The sequence below is a fragment of the Rhagoletis pomonella genome, unplaced genomic scaffold, assembly GCF_013731165.1.
Source record: "Rhagoletis pomonella isolate Grant_MI unplaced genomic scaffold, Rhpom_1.0 Rhpom_scaffold_00011, whole genome shotgun sequence".
NCBI classification, from domain to species: domain Eukaryota; kingdom Metazoa; phylum Arthropoda; class Insecta; order Diptera; family Tephritidae; genus Rhagoletis; species Rhagoletis pomonella.
The window spans coordinates 3915031-3931864 of NW_023458565.1; the positions used below are offsets into that span (position 1 = coordinate 3915031).

The 16834-nt window shown below is 36.1% G+C and overlaps 1 protein-coding gene across 1 annotated transcript in view; it reads right to left on the reverse strand.

Annotated features, from left to right (window-relative positions):
* The window catches only part of LOC118747107 (transient receptor potential cation channel subfamily A member 1-like), a 106135-nt gene that overhangs the window by 68933 nt on the left and 20368 nt on the right, over nucleotides 1-16834 (reverse strand). Inside the window, exons 4-5 of the mRNA XM_036481097.1 lie at nucleotides 13415-13422; nucleotides 103-286 (exon numbers count right to left, since the gene is read on the reverse strand). Coding sequence (XP_036336990.1) covers nucleotides 103-286; nucleotides 13415-13422 — 192 coding nt within the window. The remainder of the gene's footprint in view (nucleotides 1-102; nucleotides 287-13414; nucleotides 13423-16834) is intronic.

A 16834-nucleotide genomic window follows, 5' to 3' on the forward strand; every position in this document is an offset into this window, starting at 1 on the left:
TTATTTCAATTTCACTCACATTTATACGAGTAATTCGTGCGGGTTTTGGGTAACTATCGGTATAATTTTTATCAAACAGTTCCATAAAAAAATGTAATTTACCTGCAGTAATTCATCAGGCCGTATCTTTGGTGTTGTCTGCATCCGCAACATCCGTGTCCACTGTGTCGATAGTTTGAGTGGCGCAGCTACGCTAAGTTCGGCACCTCGCGCACATCCATTAATTAAACAACGTATTGGTCGTACAACAACATCGCGTTTTGATGTATTTTTCATTTTACGAGTACTTTTCACTCCGAACATGAGTGCATGCGCATGCACTGTGTATTCGTATTCACTTGTAAGTACAATATTTAATCAAATGTTTTTATGTCTATTTTGTAGGTTCAATTATTGTAAATTATGTGTTGTTTTCCAATAAAAACAATTTTTTTATTAAATTGCATTTTTAGTTTGGTTTTAAAATTTTGTTTGTTTTGTTGATGAAATTATTTTATAGTTGGAATATTTCATAACTAAGTAGGTATGGACATTGGAAATCACTGTACTCCATTTTTTTAAAAGCGCTTCTAAACGCCACTCCCACATAATCGCTATACACTCATCTTCATACCTAAACATTTTGCGATAATGAAATATCTATTTCTTGTTTATCATATTTCTTTCTTTTTTAAAACACGTATGTTAATAGCGCACCCCTTAATAGAAGGATTTTAGTCGTGAATTTATATTTTCCATATAAATAATTCAGGAAACATTTTTTTAAGTTTTGAAGCTTTACAACTAGTTTTTAAGTCAACGTATTGTAATAAGCGATACAAAGTTTTGCAGGAAATAGAAGGCTGTATAGAAACATTGTAATGAGTTTCCATTCACTCCTCCTCCAATAGTTAGTCCAAGGTTAAACTGGAACACATAAAAAATGTACTCATTTTTTCAAATCTTTGCATCACGAAAAATGACACTGAGGATGGGACAACGACGAAACCGGTTTGTCTCCAAAGCAAATTTGGGAAAGAATGATGGAAAATCGTTCCACATTACATCATCAGGGTAGGAACTAGAGATGGGCACGGGCCTACATTTTTAGGCCCGGACCGGCACGAGAGCAAAATCAACTTTCAAAAACACGCACGAGCCCGCACGTTAAGAATTTTAGTGGGGCCCGGCGCGGCACGACGGGACACGTCCCGGCCCTGCGATAGAGCCAAGTTTTATTGTATGTATACATACATATGTACATATTTTTAATTTTGTGTTTATGTAAGTATACATATTTACTTAAGCGAATCAATTTTTTACATCAAAGATTTTTAAAATATATTTTCTCGGAAGTAGAAAAAGTGGAAGGTATTTTATGTACTGATATGTACACAAAACTACTAAGTATCTTATTTTTTCAATCGGGTTCCAAATATTTCTTTTTTTTGCTTTTTATTATCAAACGAGTTTTCATTTGTATTTTTTATGTATGTGTTATATGGAAGAAAATTAACAAATTCTTAGAAAAAGCGCTGATATTTGCATGTTTAAACATGTATAACTCGACAAAAACCGCGGTAGAAAAAAAATCTTTTACACATTGGTTTTACTGGAAACCATAGCAACAAAGTGGTGGATTTTGAACAAAATGCAGAATTTTGTTCCATATAGAAGTACTACATATATATATATATATATGGATCTGATTCAAGGCGATTACCGAGACATTATTTTGAACTTTCGTTGTTTTTTTTTTATTTTAGTGCCGTTTGCAATGATAATAATTTCATTCATGCGAATAAAACTTACGACCATGGCTTGTACGCAAAATTTCATCACATGTTCATATGAAAAAATTACTTTCAAAGTAAAAAGAAAAGTTTTCGCTATTCTAGGAAATTATACCCCCTTTAGGCTCTTAAGTATCTACCTAAGCATGTAATGCAATATTTTTCTTAATCATACATGTTTTTTGCTACCGTTTAATTAAACTAAGAGCTTAGCATTCTTATCCATTTAAAATAAAATTTAACTACAGATACATATTCTGCAGTTGCAAAACAGAAAAGAGAATTATTTAGATTTTAAGAAGCAAAATGCAGAAGGTCCATTCGCCGTCATTACATTAACTAAGTGAAATAAATGCGGAGCCCATACTTGCACACTTAAATGTAAAATTTAATTAAAAAATCTCTGCATTACGACAAATCGCTTGTTTTCACAATTTTCTAAACTTTCACATCAAAACAATTTCATTGTAGTTTGGCAAAAACAAGCGAATTTTGGGTGTGCACCTTGTTGTTGTATATGTATATATTTTTTTCTACAAAAGGTCTGCCAAATCCCACAGTTGACTGTCAGTTCGAATTTTATTTGCATGAATGAAATTGAATGAAGAGAGGAGACAGGTTTGGCAGCTAATATGCTGTAAATCTACACTTACATATGCATGTATGTATATATGCACATAAGGGTGGTTCAAATATGCATGTGAAAAACAGAGTCGGAATTTTAATGCTCTTTTTCTCATGTTCTATATCTAAGAAATCAAACAATATTTAGAGCACGGTCAAAGCGCTTAAATTTTTCCATGAATTTTATTTTGTGCGCAAAGGAAAGAGTCAGGAAGGCAACAGTAGCCTTATACTGTTGGAGAGGTGCCATTGACAAGCGTTGGGATCGCTCATCGAGCGTAGTTTATTAGCTTCACGAAACTATAATTACGCCAATTTTATTTTATGTGGGGTACTCGTCAAGCAGCTGGAAGGAGTGCGAAGAGCAGCCTTAATTAGAATCAGTGGGGCACTCCGAAACACTCATGCTCTGGCGCTTAATACTATGCTAAACGTGGTGCCCATAAATATAGCAGGCAGAGTTTCCGCTCCTCGCTCCTTAGTAAAGCTAAAGGTGGTGGGCTTTAAGTTCCCCTCGCGCTATGCGCACGCAACTATTCTAAAAGGCTTCGAGTTCCTACAAACTCGAACAGACCACTGCTCACCGAGTTTGTGACCGAAGATATCTTTCACCACCCATATCCCAGCGGGGGAGGACTAGGAGGGGTGCAGTATCTGGTATCGGAGTACTGTAAATTTAAAAGTGAAGGTAGCTGGGACTATCTTCTACGAGGAACTCTCTACCAAGCTGAACGTTAGGCTCCCGGATCTCTATAGCGTTTTCCAGGCAAAGGTAATAGCAATACAGGTGGCATTGGATTGGTTGCTCGCTACTGTAGCGCCTTTGAAGTTGGTTAATATCTACTCCGACAGACAAACAGCTATCTAGGCTCTTGGCTCTCTGATGATTTGACCTCCCATCGACCGCATCCGATTATAATGCTATTAAGCTCATTTCTGTTTCGGGTCATATTGAAATCACTGGATACTGCATGTCCTATAAGTTCGCAACCCTGACATCGTTTGGTCTACTCCTGGACAGATGGGCATTGGTCAGCTTAGCTGTCGCTAGGCGAAGACCTTGGAATGCAAGGTGGCAAAATCCTTCTGACTAGCTATAAACTGGGGTCGGTCCAGCGAGCTCTTGGGACTAATCAAGATACACCTCTCGCTAGTGGTGGGAGTTCTAAATGGTCATTGCGTGATAGACGGGCATACGCTAAGGCTTAATATCATCAATAACCCCATTGCACCAGTTGCATGGAGGACGATGAGGTGAATTCATTCCTACACCTACTACTCTGGTGCCCTGCATTGGCGAACCTAAGGTTCAAGCACCTTCGGTCGCACTTTTTACGCTATTCCGATGAGCTTTCGGGAATGGATATCAGTCGATTGAGGAGCTTCCTGATGAGCACGGTGCGTTTTTCTTATAAGAAGCTGTAGGTGTCAACGCTCTGTTCCTGAGTCTTTTTCCCCTTCTCCTCATTATGGCCCGCGTAAATCATTGTCTAAGTGTCCCTCCACCCACGGAGGCAGCCCTAACCTAAAATTACCTATTTGAGGAAAACCCATTTTTCGTGGAAATGGTATAGAATTCTTGAAAATCCCCAATTGTCAATTTTACCATTAAAAAATTCCGATTTTACATTTTTTCGATGTAGATACATATAGGTATGTATGCAATTTAAGCGTGGATTTTCGATTTAGAGCAATTTAAATATTTATATGTATTTATGTTGAAAGAAGCATTTTTTCTTGGAATATAAGATATTTTGGGAAGTAAAGAGAATGTATCAAATAAATTAAGCATGCAGAAATGATCGTCATTCTTTTATGTTGTATAAAAATCTAATAATTTTGCCTCATAAGAATAGCATCTCTCTTTCTTGCAATGTTACTTAATTTCACTTTGTTGATCGCCTATAACAAAACAAAACATTCAGGAATTGACCAAAGTAACAACCTACGATTTCTAATATCATTCTCTAATTTCGCTACAAAGTGGACAATATGACCTAGTAGATTAACTCTACGAAAAGTTGCTAGGCCAGTAGATAAAACAGACGAAAAACGAAGAAAATTTCCAAAGATATGCCTTATTGATTTTAGATGAAGACTGAAGTTAATCAAGTACTAAGAATATCTTGTAAAAATTACTACTTGCCTGGATAAACAAATCATTTAAAAATCATTAGTCTAACACTGATTTTATTAAAATAGCAATTCCCAAAGGGAAAAAGTCAAAAATTTTCCGATATGGAAAATTTAATGCAGTTCAACTGAGCTCCTTCAAACGAACCGCTTCCAAGGTTATTTTATAATTTGGAAGTTGGAGGTCGATTAAGCTTAAAATGTCAGCTTTACTATATATAATTCTAAATTTAGGGAAGACTGTAGCCATTACATGAAACCAATTTTAGTTTAAATAATTTCGCAATATTGTATGTTCTGACTGGTAAAATCCAACCATGAGGATTTGGCTTAATGGTCTTAATATTCTACACATGACTATATTTGATAGATAGTTGCATTCAATATTTGAAACCAATATTTCTAAACTGTTTTATGTATGTATGTTTGTGAATTAAGTGAAAGTGTAAACAAAATCATGATTATAAATAATTAAAAATTAAAAAAAAAAATTAGTATTAGCACGTGCAAAACAAAACCAGCACATCCACGTGCACATACATATGTATGTACATATGTAACTACATTCGAAACCAACTGCAAGAAATTCACAAATTGACACATTTTCGTGCAACACTGCACATTTATACTGATTGGTTACGTTATTTGATATCTTTTGAATGATTGTCTCGTCACTGCATGGAAGTGTTTACAATTTTGACAATTCTTTCGTTTTTCTGAAGAAAAAAAAAACCAACATTATAAGGTTTGATATTTGCATATCAAATGGGCGAAAGTCTGACGCCAGTGTTGCCAACTTTTGAATTAGAAAAAGAACTAAAACCCAAGAAATATCGCGTTTTTTCCTCGAAAAAAAACACTAAAGTTTTATGGGAGTATTTAATGGACATTGCAAAAAAAAATTTTGTAGGGATGCCCATTCAAATTAATAAAAATCAAATTATTTTCGACGGTCGATTTATACTGTTTTCCATAAATTCAAATATTTTCGTCCAAGCGTCGCACAGTGGTTCGACTATATAGAGAGGTTGAAAATAGTTGTGGTGACAGTTTTAATTTTACATTATTTACTCACCCCCCTTCTTCACGAACGATACATTTCCAAAAAAATACGGGAAAGGGCGCGATATCGACTAATCAGTTTAGTTGCCTTTGGCGATAAACCCATTAAAAAAGTGTTTCTTTTTCAGCTGTAATCAATTATTTAAATGTCGTGGAATATTCAGATTAAGGTATTTATCATTTATTTTGTACTTTCCTATTTTCTTACCAATAAATTTACTTTGAAATGTAGATGCTAAAGATTATTAGTAAAAAAGAGGGTGAGTACCGGTCCGGCAGGTATTGAAATTAGACGAATGTTTTAGAGAATTTTATGAAGTTTTCGAATATATAATTTGATCTTTGCGCGCGACTTTGCAAATGTATGTAATTTTTGATTTTGTTAATTTTTGTTTTTAAGCTTCTTTTTGCATAATTTCGCGAAATTAATTTTTAGAACAATGAAAAAATGCCACTGAACATTGGGGAAAAAAGCGAGTATTTACACCTAAGCAATTTTATAGTATAACCTTTGTTTTCTGAGAGTGGAAATCAAGAAACAAAAATTAACCAAAATTCCATCACATTTAATAGCCCACATTTTTTGTTAGTTTTGGACGTTATAGTGATCCAATCGTCCCCATATTTTGCATTTAGGGTTTTCTAATAAAATAAAAAATGAAACTAAATTTCATCGAAATCGGATGATATTTAATGTTTCCGCCCACAAAAGTAGAGAGCGTGGCAATTATTCCATCTTTACAAAATTTCATAATTCTCAATAATTAAAACTAGTTTCAAGTGAAATCGGTGCAGGTGTACTATTATTTCCACCTGCCTCCATATAGTCGAAACACAAAATTGATTAATTTTTCCTAACTGTTTAAATATTAAATATTTCTTCCTCATTTTCGATTTTTTTTTTCAAAAGTTTCTTTAGACATTAATTTTACTGTTAGGAGATGCTTCTGCTTTTTGAATAGTCGTAAAAAAATATAACAAATTCAGCCCAAACTAAAGGTCGATTTAAGGTTCCAGCAATTACGAATTACCAAATGTAATTCTGAAATGATTGAAAGTGGTGCCACATATTTTGTTAGCAAACATATGCTAATTTTGTAAAGTTGCTTGCAAAACTTACGATTGCTATAAATTTTGCCTCCTGTTTTTTTTTTAAGGTTTACAGATTTGGTGTCATCAAACTAAAAAAGCAAAAGCATCAAAAAAACGCACGAAGCACTAAACTCAAAGCACCAAGTTGGCAACACTGCCTGACGCTATGCGTGTGAATGGGGTGTGTTTGTGCACTTAATCAGATTTGAATAACTGCTTTAAATTTAATGACGTGCAATTTTGTTTTTGTATTGTAATATAATTCAGCTTAGTAGAGAATTTCATGTTAAAGGCGCTATTGCCCCAAGGGCAGTATACTTGGCTGGACGTTATTTGATTCAATAAAATTTGGTTATATTTTCTTCCAATATTCCTATCAATCTTAGTTATTATCGTAATCAACAATTTCTGAGAAAAAGAAGAAACGATAGCAACAAAAAAATAATAATAATAAATAGGTACATAGATTAATTACGCTCTGCTCGCTTTTTATCCTCAGGAAATATTTGTACAAAACATTTTTGGCTATTTTTTGTGAGTTCAGGTGCTTCATTGCTGTGACAAGTTTATTACACTGATGTACATACATTAATTGCGCAATTTGTAAACACAACTTGCAGACTGACTTCTACAGGACTTTCTGTTTCTTCTGGATTCTCTAAGCTAATGCCTAGAAACAAGTCCACCGCAGCAAAGGTCTACAGCCGCTTAAATTAGATAATTTTGTCGCATTAGCAACCAACGTCCAGTGTCCCGTAGATTTAGCGTGAGTTACGTACATATTTGCGTTTGTATTTACAATATTACAATTTAATTTCCAACATGTCGCTAGAAGGTTTAGCGGTAAAGGAAGGTTGCAGTTCTTACAAAACTTACAAAAGTACTATAAATTATAACCATATCAAAAATGCAACGAATCTACTCTAATAGCAGTGCACATCCATTAAAATAATAAGTCGCAGTGCATTAGCATTTGTTAAGATGTTTGTACTATCCTATCAATGTTACCTGTTGAATGCAATAAATTATTATGGCGACATTTGGTATATTGCGCAACAACAACTGCAAGCACACTCAAGAATGGATGGAAATACTACGGAAAAGAGGACTCTATTGCAAGAAATAAAGAAATATAGATATACATAGGTAAGTACACGCACGATTCTCTGTATCACTTTATTGCATCGTACTTAAGGTAATCGGAAAATAGTTACATATATACATACATACATACAAATGCACATACCCGACCCATGAAACGCAGGTTTGTTTTTAGAGGATGGAAATTGCTTCACTTGACGTGGTCACTTCAGTTGAAACGCTGGCTATACGTAAGTATGAAGGATCAGATATCAGGACTTCTTCCGATGCAGCAATAAAGAGGAAATCCTCTCACAGACCCTATAACGCTGTCTACTGGTGAAACAGCAGAATCGCAGCCCTAAGCCTAAAGCGCTGTGTTCAAGCCAGACGACGTTACCAACATTCCAGAGGAAGACCAAACTTCTCGGAGTGCGAAGCGATGTACAGAAAGGATCTGCTAAAAAAGTGGCATTCAATTTAGCAAACGCTAAAGCTTTCTACAAATATGTGACGATGTAGAAAGTAGTCTATGGGGTACTGCGTGCAAAGTCGTTGAAAGCTACTAAATCAGTGACCCCAACATGGCCCATGTTCCGTAAGTTGAGATGCTGTTCCCCAAACAAAGGCGGCTGGTCTCGCCTGTATATATGGAAGAAATATTGCAAGCTGTAGGGAAAATAGGCGATAGAAAAGCTCCTGGGCCCGATTGCCTACCGAATAAAGCCCTGAAGCTGGCAGTGAAGCAATTACTTGGTTCGTTTGTAGTTATGTTTGATGCATGCTTCGCAGAGTGCTTCTTTCCGTGGGTCTGGAAGCAACAGAGACCTACGTCAACTGGTCAGGAGCTACTTCCACAACCGAGCTGAGAGGAAGAAATAAAACAAATAACCGGCGTTCCACAAGTATCTGTGCTTCGCCCACCCGTATAGACACTCGGACTCACACGGACTCATGCTTGCGGGACAAAAGATCGAGGCAGTCATATTATCAAGTAGGAAAAGGTAGGGGATATTAGTTTTCGAGTCAACGAACTCAGTATATCACCGAAACCTGCGGTAAAATACTTAGAAATTCTCTAAGACAAAAGGTTGACGTTCAAAGCGCACCTGGAATATGTGCACAGTAACACATCGTCGACCGTGATAGCACTATCACGAGTTGTGATTAATGACCAAGGGCCTATAATGTATGTGGCTTCTGTGTGGTACGAAACTGTGCTCCACAGTTCATATTATGGTGGTATTAGTGCAACTTGCCGTTTGTGTGCACTTGCGTATGCAGCGCGTTCAAAACCGTATCAGACGAGGCACCGCTGGTTATTTCTGGGATACTTCAAAACGACATCTTGGCCAAGGAGGCTGTTTATTTGTTTTCAAATCAAAGGGGCCATGCTCGCCGAATGCAAGCAAGGCAATCCAGTTTAATGGACTGGCAACACAGATGGATTAATTCAGCCAAGAGGCGATGAACGCATCGCTGCATTCCAAATATTGAACGCTGAAGCTAGAGGTCTCATGGTGAAGTGGACTTCTACACTTCGCAACTTCTAAGCCGTCATAGTTATTTTAAGGTATATCTTCGCAGATTCAAGCACAACAGTGACCCGTACTGTGATTACTGTGGAAATGGCTCCGTACGTCATGCGGACTGCGCCCCTCGTACGGATGGGCGGGAATGGAGGGTAAAAACCGTTGGGAGTATTATTATGACGCTATTGAGGACGCTGAGCACATGTTTTTTCTGCGTCCACGATTAAGCGAACAAAGGCTTACACTACAGTTGTTTATCAGTGAAGCACTTTCCTCGGAAGATATAGCAAATTATATGCTAAAAGAGAGAGAAGAATGGGACCCGGCCAACAGATAAATAGCATCAGTGATGAAACTTTTGAGAAGCAGCGGCGAATATGTATAGAATGAAATGGTAAATACATTGTTATTTCATGGTATTGCTGTTTTCGGAAGAGGGTCTCGGCATGAAAACTAGTCCTTTCCATTTCCCCAGCAGCGCGGCTCTGGAAATAGATCGGCTCGGAAACTAGCCCTTTCTTGCCGCAAAATATATTACTTCATAGTTTGATTCAAAAATGAATAGGCAAAAGGCTATTTTCGGCTGTTCTTATTGATCGTTAGAAAATTGCCTCCATCTCCCCAATATTTTAACAAGGTAAGGATGTAACCACCTACAGACCTATATCAAAACTTTCGACTTACTTGGGACTTTCCGCGAAAGTGGTTAAAGAAAAACTATTTTTTTTCTGTCAAAGTATACATTAATCTATGCCAACATGGTTTTGTTTGCTGTCGCTCAACTGCCACGCACCTTGCCTGTTTTTCTCAGTTTTGCATTTCATCGTTTAAGACTTCTCAAGCCTTTGATACTGTCACGCACTGTATTTTATTGCGCAAGCTTCAATTTTTAGGTATACACTCTACATTTCCAATAAATTCTTTTCTTGAAATCGGGAATATGAGATTTTATGTCTTCGAGGCCACTTACCGGCTACCCCAGGGTAACATACTAGGCCCAAATTTATTCATTCCCTTCAACTCTCTGGATCGTTCAAAGCTGGAATACACCTCTTTAATTTGGAATCCAATTTACTCAACTCATTCCTATAGACTTGAAAGAGTGCAACGAAGTATTATTCGCTTTGCTCTCGAACCACTCCATTTGCGCCAATCACTTGCGTCTAGACGATCTATTCCGGTCTTTGCTTTTCATATACCATATGATTAATAACTTAGTTGACTGTCCAGAGCTTCTTGAGAAAATAAGTTTCAATGTTCCATGTTACGCTCTCACTACCGGTTTCACATTAAAGTAAATATAGCTAATTACTACAATTATGACCCCATTTCAAGAGCTCGCATTGAATTGAATAGAATCCCAGTCGGAAAAGTAGTAATGCATTACATGTGTGATAAATAATATAATGTATTCCTTATGCGTTCTCGATAATATTACTGCTAACTATGTAATCAGCATTCTAATGTATTCAAAAAGTTCCAAAAATTTCATATTAAAACACATTCATTTCTCGATACTAGGTAATGCAAAATTGAATGCCCCACTTTTCTTAGAACATCACCCTGGGGGGAAAAATGCATTTTCGAGTGTGAAAAGGGTGACTTTACTAATGATTTTTTTCGTTTACTATACATTACACTTTCCCACTGTGATGTCTAGGAGCCTTGATCTGGACTTCGCCTTCCCGACATCACGTTTTGGTTCATTACTAGAATCAATATCTAATTACGCATAAGACAGAAGCATGTACAAATATCTAGTCTGTAAGATATGTAAATCATAGACTTGATAAATGAAATGAACTGAGTAGGCAATCGAGACATAAAGTCCCCTCTCGTCGTATAAAAATCACGCTAAATACATTCATACATAAATTACTAATAATATCCGTGGTGGTGTATGGCGCAGAAGCATCGACAATGACAACATCCGATGAGACGGCTCTTGAAGTCATTGAGAGAAAGATTCTACTGAAGATTTGCGGACCTTTGTGCATTGGCGAGGGCGAATACCGCAGACGATGGAACGATGAGCTTTACCACCATATAGATGTAGTGCGGCGGATTAAAATACAGCGGCTCCGCTGGCTTGGTCATGTAGTACGAATGGACAGAAATGCTCTGTTGCAGAAAACGAGGAAGGTGAACTCTGCTGTGGAAAGTTCAGGTGAAGAAAGACTTCACTTGGCATTTTGAATTGACACACAAGGTTATAGCGCCAATAAAGAAGAAGTTTCTAGGGATGTAAAAGTTGATTCGCGCGACTCAAGAACAGTAAAACTGTCTACGGGAACCATTTTCACTTTACGTCTTGATACGTGGAGAAGCCTTAAAGGTGGTCTTTAAGACCACAAAGGAACGGATGTTGGTATAACACTGAGTACGGCGAGGCGGAAATTGCTGGCAGCAGAGATCTGAGTAGTTGTGTATTTTCAATTCCAAAGTATAGTACGCCACCATTACCTTTGTTGGAGAGATTCTATAACACTATGGAACAAAAATGAACTTAAAAAAAAACCTAGAGTGTGCACATATCCAGTTTGATAGCTGTTTGCCATACGAAAAATGCCTCATACTCAGTTTTACTGGGTCAATTCACACCCAAAAAAAAAGTGTACTAAACTAAAGGAAATGTTTCGAGGATATTGCGATGATTTGAAGTAAAAACCTGCCTTAAATCTTTAAACAAGTAAAATTTTCTTTAAGTTTCGGTAATTCTTCTTTAAAATTAGAAAAATTTATTAAGTCTAAGTTGAGTTTAATGTAGGGAAATATGTACTTGCATGGTCACATAGAATCTTGTACTGGAAATTAGTAAATTAATTTCCTTAACCCGATATTAAACAGGATTTTACTATTTTTAAGGATATTGCGACGATTTTAAGTAAAAACCTGCCTTATACCTTCAAACAAGTACAAATATCTTTAAGTATTTAGTAAATATTCCATACAAATTAGGAAACAATATTAAGTTGAGTTTAATGTAAGGAAATTGCCTTAAATAATTTTGAATTTTGCCAATGCTGTCAAGACAAAGATAATTGCTATTCTGGAAAATGTCGGCTGTGGCGTTGCGTGAAGACTACTGCTTCTAGTTCTGAGATCGCACGTTCGTGTCCGGTTGCAAATATAAATTACATATTGTAAAACTAATTTCATATGGAATAACCTAAATACTCAAATACCATAAAAACTAAGTTAGATAATTTTTTTTATATACAATTTAAAAAGATTATAACAAAAAAAATTTTGGTCTGGGACTCGAACCTTGCATCTCTCGACTAGCACTCAATAGCTTTGCTCTGTCGGCCATTGCGACTGTTTGAGCGCCGCGAGCAAAATGACTTACGTATTTCCTACAGTTAAGTACAAGTCCTACTTAAAATTAAGAAATCACTACTTGATTTTCAAAAAAAATGCCCAGTAATTGTTTCCTTACTTTACATATAGTATAAGCCACTAAATTTAAGTCCATCAGCTTCTTTGGTTTAAGACAATTTTGCTTTAGTGTAACATTGTTCCCTATTTTTACTTAAACTTGTATGGAGCTTCCTAACTTTTAAGAAATCTTTTTTATGAGTGCATGCTCTCGAGAAAACCCATTTTCATGATCTAAAAATCTGAGTTTAGCGGGCAATTTTTTTTCTCCAAATTTTGAAAATTCATCGTTTTTTGGCCTATATTTGCTTTATGTGCTGTTTTCAACAAATATAGGCCAAAAAACGATAAATTTTCCAAATTTGGAGAAAAAAAATTTGCTATGATCAGATTTTTGGTGAACGAAACCTTTTTTTCTCCAGCACACGGATCGATCTAGTAAAACAGACTATGAGGCATTGTTCGTATGGCCAACAGCTATAGAAACTGATATGTATATGCGCACTCTTTTGTGTTCCACAGTGTAATATTGAGTTCCCTGAGGCTGAATCCTGGTTTAATTTCAGCACTGAGCCCGGACTCACACACTGTTGATTCTTCACTGATGGCTCCAAACCTGACTCTGGGTTAGGATCTATGGTCTTTATCGAAGTCAATAGGGATAAGCTTCACTTTTCTCTTGGGGAGTATGCTTCTGTTTTCCAGGCTGAATTAGTTGCAATCCTCAAGACCATGGACTACGTGGTGGACTATAGGTGGCGGGATTTATGTGTCTGCAGTGACAGCCAAGCTGCACTTAAGGCATTGGCCAGCCCTCTAACTACTTCCAAGCTAGCTCGTCAATGCAAGTCTCGACTAAATTATGTTGGTAAACATAACGAGCTTGCTTTACTCTGGGTGCCAGGTCACTCAGAAGTACCTGGTACTGAGACAACTGACCATTTGGCCAGAGTTGACTCAGACCAGGCATTCCTCGGTCCGCAACCCGTTATAGCACTCCCCACTTCGTTCATCGAAGCCATCGTCAGAAACTGGATAAATACTTAGCTCAGCAATGACTGGGAGGCATCGACGGACTGCAGGTGGACAAAACTCATGTCGCCTTCAATCACAGAAGGCCTTGAATAGGATGAGACGCAGTAACGCTTTGTGTGCTTCTGCTCCGCCTTTGCAAGAATTAGGTATGGAGCATTTGGCCCGGATGTGTTCAGAGACGAACACTTGAGCTCATTGACACCCAATAGTAAATTGGACGGCAAAAAAGTTGCGGTTTTCCATCGGAATTATTTTGATTGAATAAAGATTTGTATGCAGACCTTTTCGGTTTAAGGTTTTCTATCAACTGAAGTGGTTTTTTAGAAAAAAAATATATTCAAAAACTAATTTAATTTTTTAGAAAAAATATTTGCAGAACCTAATTTTATTTTTTAGAAAAACTATTTTCAAAAACTAATTTTATTTTTAAAAACTCCGATTTTTTGAGATATTTTAATATCGGCGCAGGTCACATAAATTCTAGCATTTTTCTAAAATCTTAAAATATAAGTAATAAGCTTTATAATTCCGATGGAAAAACAGTGCCGTTTTCTTTTTTTGAGAGTGATGCATACTAATGTGTATATATTAAAAAACATTTGATTTTTAACGAAAAATTTATAATTATTTTAATTTTTTTTTTATATTTTTCATACGCTCTAGTTTTTCATTCAGTCTTTTACGGCAATTTTAACCTTTTAGTTGGCAATTTCATACCACACATACAATTCCGGTTTAATAAATATTTTGTATAAAAATTTTTTCTTATTATAGAATACTGTAACTTGACTATGGTTCAATCACAAATTTTTCATTCTTATTTTTATATTATATATTTTTTAATTTTGCATTCTTTATATGCAATTCTAAGTTTTAAAAATGTGCGCGCACTTTTAAATGTACTTATGTATAAATTTGTATGTTTTTTTTTTACGTTTATGAAACCCACTTTGCATTTAATTCTCTAAAAATTTTGCATAAATTCATTCATCATCATCAGTCATCAATATTTTTATTTCATCATTTTTAAATTTCTTGTAAATTTTCATTCTGAATTTTTAATAAATCACTAATTAATCATTTTAAAACTTTATTCACTTTTTCATTATCCGCTTTTGTTATTATTGCGAAACGTACTTTGACGAAATTCGCGCCGAACTGAAATCTTTATCCTGCTGCTGCTTGCTTTTATAAGTGCGCTTTGCCCCGGTCATCGTTTCAAAGTCGGCTTTGTCTGTTTGCTTAGATTTGTGTATCCTTTCGGGATGATGTCGGTGCTGTGATATTGCGTGCTATGTGGTGAGTAATTTTTCTTTTTTTTAATTTTTGTTCACCACTTATACGAAGTGGTTGTAATTTTCTCTTCAATTTCGAACTAGGATTTTGTTTTGCTCCACTCGTTCTTGTTTCAAATTTTTCTTTTGTTGTTTACTTTCATTCATTTGGGCTTCATTTGGGATGCGATAATTATGTGCAAGTGTACGAGTATTAGCGGCTGTGGTGAGCTTTTCTATTTTCCTTATCACTGCTGGCTGATAGGTTGTAAGCAGCGGCAACAGCATCCTCCGATGTGTTTATATGGATGTGTTTATATGAGTGTGTGCGTACGCGCTAATGCTCAATAAATATGTACATATGTATGCAGGCTTCGGAACACGTGTCCGGCAAGCGGCATAGAGTTTTACCGGCATTAAATGCAAGAATACGCCGCGCGTAAAAGAAGCTTAATGTTTTTTCTAGGTTTTGAGAAATGTTTATGTACCGCGGAAGAATCTATATACTATATATGAAAATCAGTACTGTTTTAACAAAAAATTATCGAATTTGTTGAAACTTGAAATTGTTGTGGTTGCTAAGCACAAAAATTTGTGACCGCCATTTTTTTGTGTGGAATTTAAACGTTTATAGTTCACAACGGTAAAACATAAAAATTTCACAATTCTTCGACATTGGAATTATTTTGGAAGTTATATGTATGTATGTAGCTATTCACTTTTTCGAAATTGTTTGGAATTTATTTATTTTATAGCGATTGGGGATTCCGATTCTGCTGTAATACCGCATTTATTTTTTATAGATCTTTCCTTCTGATGTATTTCTTTCTTTCTCATATCACTAATTTTTTTTTTTTGCAGATAGGCTTCTCTGGCCCTCATTGCCTCATACTTAGAAAAATATTATAACAACTTTAACCGACTTCACAAAAAGGAGAAGGTCATCAGTTCTGCGAAATATATATTTTTACGTATGTTATCGCATAACTTTGGACCACGTTAACCGATTTTCATAATTTTAAAGGAAAGGTGTTACCTCACAGGTGGTCCCATACTAATTTGGTTTAAATCCTATCATTGCATCATGAAAAAATGAACGGTAATCATAAATTTGTATATGAGAATTAAAGCCAGTTTTGTTTTTTGCTTAAAACGTGCTTGTATTTTATCATGATAAGGTAATTCTTTCTGGGGGAAGTATGTAGGTTTTTTTCTATCACATTTACAATGGTGTGCTATTTATAGAAATCGGCGGGCATAAAATACAGAAGTTATAGACAAAACACAATAGGGGTATTCTCTGAGTCTTGCAAAGCCCTTGCACGGTGCACGGATTGCACGGTTTGCAAAGCTGTCCCATACGAAAACCGGTTTTTACCGTGCAATCCGTGCAATCTGTTCACCATGCAAGGGCTTTGCAAGACTCAGAGAATACCCCTAATGTTCTTTGTAAAAACCACACGCGATGTAAGCAAATTGTATAAGTGGCGCCTTCCATTTATCTTTCTTTTCTAGATATTCTCACCTTCATCTCCCTATTCGTTGCTGTTGTGACGTCGCACAGTGTTTTGGCTATATGGCGGCTGTTGGAAAAAAGTCATGGCGAAATTCGATGACAAAACCTGTTGGGCTCAAAGGGAAACCTAAAAGTTAACCCATCTGCGAATGGTACATTTCAAAAAAAAAAAAAAAAATATTTGAGGCGCTATACCGACTAATCAGTTAAGCAAGGAATGAAACCGAAACCCAAACCGAAACCGTAACCGTTTAAAACCGTTTCGTTTTTCAAAACCGAAACCGAACCCGTAACCGTTATCTTGACCTGAAAAGGAACGATACCGAAACCATTTCA